Genomic DNA, 7779 nt, shown 5'->3' with positions numbered 1-7779 from the left:
AGAGAGCTCATATCAACTGCAATGTTCCGCTTTCCTGCTTCCCTCCTCACTCCTCCCTCCTCCCCATCATGATTAAGGTCTTAAACCCCTCATCAATCGTCAGCCTCTTCACTGCAGAAGCTCTAACAGGACACCGGCAGCCTGCTCTGATCTGCTCTCCTATCTGCTCTGTTCTGCTCTCCTATCTGCTCTGTTCTGCTCTGACCAATAGACAGCACTTTGCATAGCCACGGGAAGATGTTTGGGGGTGGGGATGTTGTGATTTTTACCCTGTTCGCGCTACAGACAGCTGTATTGGTCCGCTAATACAGGACTAATAAAGGCCCAGTGTACAACTTTTGTGAGATTTTATTTGATAAATATGTGTATTAATATATTTTTTGATTACGATTTTTCAGGGGGTGCTACAGCACCCTCAGCACCCCTAATTCCCACGGCTATGGCGCTATGTCCCTGTGCTAAAACATGCAAGCATATAACCTTGCACCATCAAAGCTCTGCTCTGCCCTCCTTTCCATAGCTTCTGACCTGCAGGGATTACCCCCAGCATGGCCATCAAATTTAAGGGATATCTTAAAGCTGGGGCCAAAAACTCATTTCATTGGTCATTTCCCCCCTTGTCTGCAAGGTGTACTGGTTAGAGTGAGCTGCAACCTATGGAGCTGCCCCACTGTCCACCTCTTTCCTGTCACTGTCACTCTCCCTGGATGATCTCTCCACTCAGTCACACACCATCTCAGGCCATCTCTGGTATTCTTAGAAACAACTAATTCATCTATTTCCTCTCTGACGGCTCAGGGGGATAAATAATAAATATACTTCACATAAAGACACGTTGCCCTCCAACGCTCTCTCTCTCCCCTCAATAGCCCTCTGAAAGTCCCCCATCCACAGTCTTCCCCCCCGCTTGCTGCTACCATCAGTACTAAAGCATACTCTGTCCATGTGTCATTGACAAGGTAAATGGGGTTAATGCTTGGCTCTGGCGATGGCCTTTCTGTCACAATCACACACCTAATGATGGGACTAATCCTGAGGATACAGTGACAGGAGTTGTGATGTCCCACTCCCAACACCTCCAGAGAACACCCTGTCCCCTACACTGGGTTTGATACAGTACAGTGAAGGGGGCTATGAGGGGGCTATAAGGGGACTATGAGGGGACTATCAGGGGGCAAATGTAAATGTCAACATGTTTTTTATTTCAGTGATTCATTATGAAATACTGTAATGAAACTATCTAATGTGAATGACTGAAAATAATACTATATCAGACCATCAATGTGTACTGTTCTTTATGTTATTAGAAATGTCTTCGCCTTGTGGCACCAATGCCTAAATGTTCCTTTCCTCAAAGTTTACTATACTTGTAAACATTTTCAATCTAGTGTTGTGCAGACTGTTGATAAACATGTCTCTGAGTCTGTTGGTTCCTATAGGATCTTTTTGAAACATTCTCAAAGTGACATTTGTCTGTTTCTTTCCAATTAGGACCTAATCCGGCATGAATGGGCTCTGTGCACTCCATTTGATGAGTAAAAGTCACCCTATGTTTTTTTTCTTTAAATTATAACGAGTCTGTAAAGTGTACCTCTATTTGAGCCTGTGCTGGATTTGTGCACTCATCCATGGAGGAGGTGTTAGGAAAGGAAGAGGGCAGAGTTGTTAACTAGCGGAGCTTCAATCACAGGAAGGAGCAGGATAGGGTTGTGTGGTGCACTACCAGGGGAAATCTCCTCATTTACTTTGCCTGGGAGATCAGGATGCATGCAGGTGCATTGTGAAGTTATTGAATGCAGACAGTCAGTCAATGCAGACAGTAGGCAGCAGCAGGCCTGAAGACAGACAGGAATATTAAAAGAAGTGGCATCTTATCGCACATAACCATATCGGAGTCACACCACTCTCGTGGAAAGCTTCTGTAATCCCCCCTCCGTGCTCTGTCATACAGAGACAACTACTGGATTTTTCTAAATATGAAGAGAAGGAATAAACTAAGAGACCAGATTGCAAATGTTCCAGTCGCTTTCCATTCCTATAGTCGGATGCACCTCAGACACATTGCAGATGTGAACTCAGAGATTAAGGTGAAGAAGAGTTTTTGCAATGTTGTGATGAGTAGGCAGAAAATGGAAAAGCTACTTTTGAAGTACTTGCAAAAAATGATGAGAAAACATTGAGTATGTCGCCATTCTAACATGAAGGAACTTTTAATTGAAATAAAAGTACATTATTTGTACGTTTTGACCAGATAATTCATATTGAAGCTTTTAAAATACATTTTTGTTGAAGTAGACAAATGATGGTGTACATAAATGTTAATATGAAAATGATCACAAAATAATATCTCTCCTTGTTAAAGAAAATGCAGATAGGCAAAACATGGTGCCAGTATGGCTCAGCATTGAATAATTATGGATGTATCATTGGGGTGTTATTGAGACTAAACACAACCTTGAATGATTCACATTACTCAGCAAAAGCAGGAGCAGCGAGAGAGAGGAGAGAGGAGGGAGAGAGAGCACTTTCTCCCAAAGCCCCAGTGTTTGTCATCACAGTGCAATGTTTCAAACAGCCCCCATAGCTACAGAGTCCTCTATCACTACTACTTAATGAATAATTCACGTCACTGTGTTTTGCCAAGTTTGCTATTGTTTAACATTGGGAGAGCTGGGGAACATAAAGGATCGTTTGCTTAATGGAACCTTGTGCACATTGAGAGAAGAAAACATTCTCAAGCCTGCATTAGATGAATGCTTTAACTTGAATCTAAGTGTTTAGAGTATGGAAAATGAGAGGAAGGTACTGCTAGTATGTGAATGTATAGTGTTACAATGTGTATAATGTCCAGTAGTGCATTGCCTATTGTATAAACTACCAGAATTGAAACGTCAGGGTCATGCCTATTTGAAGGCAGTTGAATAACATAATTCACAACCTGGAAAACAAGATGAAGTATACTACAATGTCATAAAAATGTACTTTTTAGGAGACAGCAACTGACAGCTAATAATGCAATATCATAGCTATAGCTCTTTTCTCTGGCTAGATGTACTGTACATGAGATACATGACTATTACTAGATTACACTGAAAGAACAAAACAATGAGCTGGGATGAGAGGGAGTGGGGGGCTATGTAAGATCTTCATAATCACTTTCTACTTTACTGTAAGCATCTTGCTGAGAGTCTGTCCTGATTACTCTACTGAGTCTAAATCCTCTTTATGTCGAAGCCTAACATCCTGACTCACAATGTCACATTATAATCACATGTTCAAAATGATAAGCCTAAATAAAGTAGATGAAATTCATTAAAACTAACAGAAATAAAATAGTAACAAAAAATGAAAGATTATCAAAATATCTATAGAATTCACTCACCATAACAACACATCAAGAAACTAAAATAGTCTAAATAGGAAATGAAATAAGTTAACATATTTTTTGTGACATAGAAATGTACAGTATATACATTCAATTTTAAGTTAAGATGTCTGTGTTGATTGGTGGCTCTGTCTTTTCTATGAGTTCCACGCCTCATTGAAAAGCTGTTTCCCATCAGTAACTAATCGCCTCGTTGGATCCAGAGTCAGAGAATAGATCCAGCCAATCAGAGTGCAGTAAGGCCTACTTTAATAAGTCCCTGCCAATTGTCTGATTTGCCAATATCAAGCAGTCATCTCCAACATGTGACATACTGTACCTTTAGCGAGAAACATGGCAGATATCCACACTTTGAAAATAAAAATAAATTAAAAATATATATAATATATATTTATAAAAGGAAAAAGAAAATCACCTGGGGAGTTTGATCTTCTGTCTAGATGGCAGGATCCCAAAAGCAAAACAAATTTCCAGGGTTTTCAGCTTTTTTTTATTTAATTTTTTTGGTCGTTTTTTTGGTCGTTTTCTTCCTGTTTTTTGTTTTTGTTTTTTTGTGATACTTTAAGTTGGCTGTTTTTACGAAAAACTTAGTATGTCCTCTTCATATAGTATACAGCAACTGTACATTTTTGAATGCAGGTAAACAAAATGTAAAAGTGCTTTTTTTTAAGACTGTTATCCAGTGTATCGAAAGGAGTAGCAGGCACTTAAGTCCATCCCCATTTTGTAGGTGTTTGCCAGTGGAGCAATAAGGTACTCGTTGTTTGAGTTATTCCTGGGTTTTTGTTCATCTGTTGGGTAGAGACAGACAACAAAACAGACAGACAGACAAAACTCAACGTACACTAGCCCAGGATGTCCAGGTAGACAGGTGTAGCTTTGCCCAAGGCATAAAGGATTTTCTGGATGTCCTTGATGTTCAGCCTCTGCTGGGGCTCCCTCTGCCAGCAACCCAACATGATGTCATACACCTCCTTGGGACAAGCTCGTGGCCTCTCCAAAACCCGTCCTTGCGTAATACACTCGATGACCTGGGGTAGGAGAATGAGAACGATAAAGAGAGAGAGTGAGGTCACTCATTACAACCCAATTTTGAGCATTATACTGTTTGTCAAAAGCATCACAAGCCATTTACAGGCAGAATTAGGTTTTGCTTAATCAGCGTTGTTAGCACCCCCGAGGCTATGGCACCACACTATTTGTACAGCAGTAATTATATGAGTGCAATGTCAAGGTCATAAAGCACGTTTCAAAGTATGAGGTTTTGCAGTACACATAAACAAACAAACTTGCAGTGTAGTCAGCGTAGTGTAGTGCATTCAATATCCCTTTGTCAGACATGCCTGTTAGGGACATGCAGAGTAGGGTTGAATATTTTCTCGGTATTTTACAAATGTTCCATTCCAAGAATAAATCCCTTTTCTCCTGGGTAACCCAATATCTCCCATCAAAACTGGAAGTGTCATTCTAAAGCATATAAATATGTCTGTATTTGATTCAAGCTTTTATTGTTTTGAAAATTCAAGCCTGATGCTACCTGAGCTAGATGAGCCATACATTAATTAAAGACATTTTATGAGCCCAAGCCCAAAAAATCCCAACTGATTGTGTCATTATCCAGTAGGTCTACATAGCCTACCGCACATTACAAACAAGTTACAACAGAAAAACATAAAAGCCCATTAATTTAGCTATGCGCTCTTGGATAAATAAACAATACAAGCTCCAGTAGACTAATCTTTTTGAGGGTGGACTGTCTTACTGTACTGTATTGTATTAAACCGTATTATGTGTCTGAAATTACGCACCTCGTTCAAACTATCAAGCTGAGAGAGAACATGCAACGATGGTGCAGGACATGCGGCCTTCAAAGTTACAATTATAGGCTAGCAAATTTCATTGAATTTGGAAATATTTTACATTTTTACAATTAGTAGGCTGACGCATATCTTTCATAATATTTCCCCTAATGTTGCTTCATTCCTTCCTCGCTTTCAACAATTAAATGAAATACGTTTTGTTGTCCTTATCTTCATCATTGTAATGACATGCTTGAATAATTTAGGACTAGAATAAGATGCAGACGGCTTTCACTTCTCTTCACGAAGATTGAATGGTTATGGGTGACAGGTGTAAATAAATAACTGATTCAGCCTACCGCCATCACGCATTCTCTCTTCCCCCCGTGAGTTCTATTGGCTGCTGTATTTAACATTCAGCAAACAAGAGCTTGCATCCCTCTTTGAATAATCTAATAGTAGTTTTTCCAGCAAGCTATTCTAGGTTAGCTTTCGTGGGATTCTACGAGCTAAGGAGTGTTTTTATAAGGCCAGCGGTGCACAGGTGCGTATAGCACAAGAGACAGAGGCCACTTAGGCCTATGCATAACCCATCATTCATTAGATATATGGCTAATACTGCATCAAATTTATTACGTGAAAGGGTATGCTAGAACATCTACAGTATATGCAAAGGATGATCTATTTTGGATGCAATTTGAATGAAATTGATGGCGAGAGAGAAAGACTGCGAGAGCGTCCACTGATTTAAAGCAACTAAACTCAGCAAAAAAGAAACGTCCGCTCACTGTCATCTGCGTTTATTTTCAGTAAACTTAACATGTGTAAATATTTGTATGAACATAACAAGATTCAACAACTGAGACATAAACTGAACAAGTTCCACAGACATGTGACTAACAGAAATGGAATAATGTGTCCCTGAACAAAGAGGTCCAAATCAAAAGTAACAGTCAGTATCTGGTGTGGCCACCAGCTACATTAAGTACTGCAGTGCATCTCCTCCTCATGGACTGCACCAGATTTGCCAGTTCATGCTGTGAGATGTTACCCCACTCTTCCACCAAGGCACCTGCATGTTCCCGGACATTTCTGGGGGGAATGGCCCTAGTCCTCACCCTCCAATCCAACAGGTCCCAGACGTGCTCAATGGGATTGAGATCCGGGCTCTTCGCTGGCCATGGCAGAACACTGACATTCCTGTCTTACAGGAAATTACGCACAGAATGAGCAGTATGGCTGGTGGCATTGTCATGCTGGAGGGTCATGAGCCTGCAGGAAGGGTACCACAGGAGGATGTCTTCCCTGTAATGCACAGCGTTGAGATTGACTGCAATGACAACAAGCTCAGTCCGATGATGCTGTGACACAACGCACCAGACCATGACGGACCCTCCACATCCAAATCAATCCCGCTCCAGAGGTCAGGCCTCGGTGTAACGCTCATTCCTTTGATGATAAACGCGAATCCGACCATCACCCCTGGTGAGACAAAACCGCAACTCGTCAGTGAAGAGCACTTTTTGCCAGTCCTGTCTGGTTCAGCGACGGTGGGTTTGTGCCCATAGGCGACGTTGTTGCTGGTGATGTCTGGTGAAGACCTGCCTTACAACAGGCCTACAAGCCCTCAGTCCAGCATCTCTCAGCCTATTGTGGACAGTCTGAGCACTGATGAAGGGATTGTGCATGCCTGGTGTAACTCGGGCAGTTGTTGTTGCCATCCTGTACCAGTCCCACAGGTGTGATGTTCAGATGTACCAATCCTGTGCGGGTGTTGTTACACATGGTCTGCCACTGCGAGGACGATCAGCTGTCCATCCTGTCTCCCTGTAGCGCTGTCTTAGGCGTCTCACAGTACAGACATTGCAATTTGTTCATTAATTGTTCATGGTTCATTGAACAAGCATGGGAAACAGTGTTTAAACCCTTTACAATGAACATCTGTGAAGTTATTTGGATTTTTAGGAATTATTTTTGAAAGACAGTGTCCTGAAAGATGGATGTTATTTGTTGTTGTTGCTGAGTTTATATTCGAGTGATATGCTGCAATAAAAATGGACAATTAAAAAATAAGGTGGGCCCTGAAAGCCACATGCAGATGTGTAAATTCGACATGCGTTACTGTAGCATAGGCTATGTTGCAGAAAGGGTAGGCCTACCTATCACAAGACAAAACGTTACCATGATGAGATGATACATGCATTGTGAACTGTGCTCCTACTGAGATGCGCTGTCTGTCCCCACCCTCATTAAATGAATGAGTATTCTAATTCCTAATTCTATGGTTCATTCCCCATTAACATTACATGGGGAATATTTAAACAATGCTATGTAACTGAATGTTCTAGAATAAGAACATTCAACATTCTTAAAGTTGGCCTAACTCTCTAAATATATGGCTCTGGGGACATGTTTCATTTCGCAGGTGATCCCTTTGGGCTATGGGGGAAATTGGGACTCTATGAGTTGTATTGATCTGTGTTTGTTCGGTGTGTTCTGTTGAATGGCTATGAGAATAACTGCCTCACGTTCACGTTCCCATCCACAGACACACACACACAAAGGAACCCGACATGAACAATCACTACCAATTAA

General features: G+C 41.2%; 1 protein-coding gene across 5 annotated transcripts in view; it reads right to left on the bottom strand.

The window, feature by feature from the left end:
* Window positions 1-2180: 2180 nt before the first annotated feature.
* Window positions 2181-7779, bottom strand: part of LOC106573628 (NT-3 growth factor receptor) — a 289969-nt gene continuing 284370 nt past the window's right edge. For all 5 annotated transcript variants that reach the window (XM_014148851.2, XM_014148852.2, XM_014148854.2 and 2 more), the window contains one exon: window positions 2181-4416. In XM_014148851.2, coding sequence (XP_014004326.1) covers window positions 4231-4416 — 186 coding nt within the window. In that variant the 3' untranslated portion in view covers window positions 2181-4230. The remainder of the gene's footprint in view (window positions 4417-7779) is intronic.

The sequence above is a fragment of the Salmo salar genome, chromosome ssa16 (genome assembly GCF_905237065.1).
Source record: "Salmo salar chromosome ssa16, Ssal_v3.1, whole genome shotgun sequence".
Classification (NCBI taxonomy): domain Eukaryota; kingdom Metazoa; phylum Chordata; class Actinopteri; order Salmoniformes; family Salmonidae; genus Salmo; species Salmo salar.
This window is presented reverse-complemented; position numbering and strand designations above follow the sequence as displayed.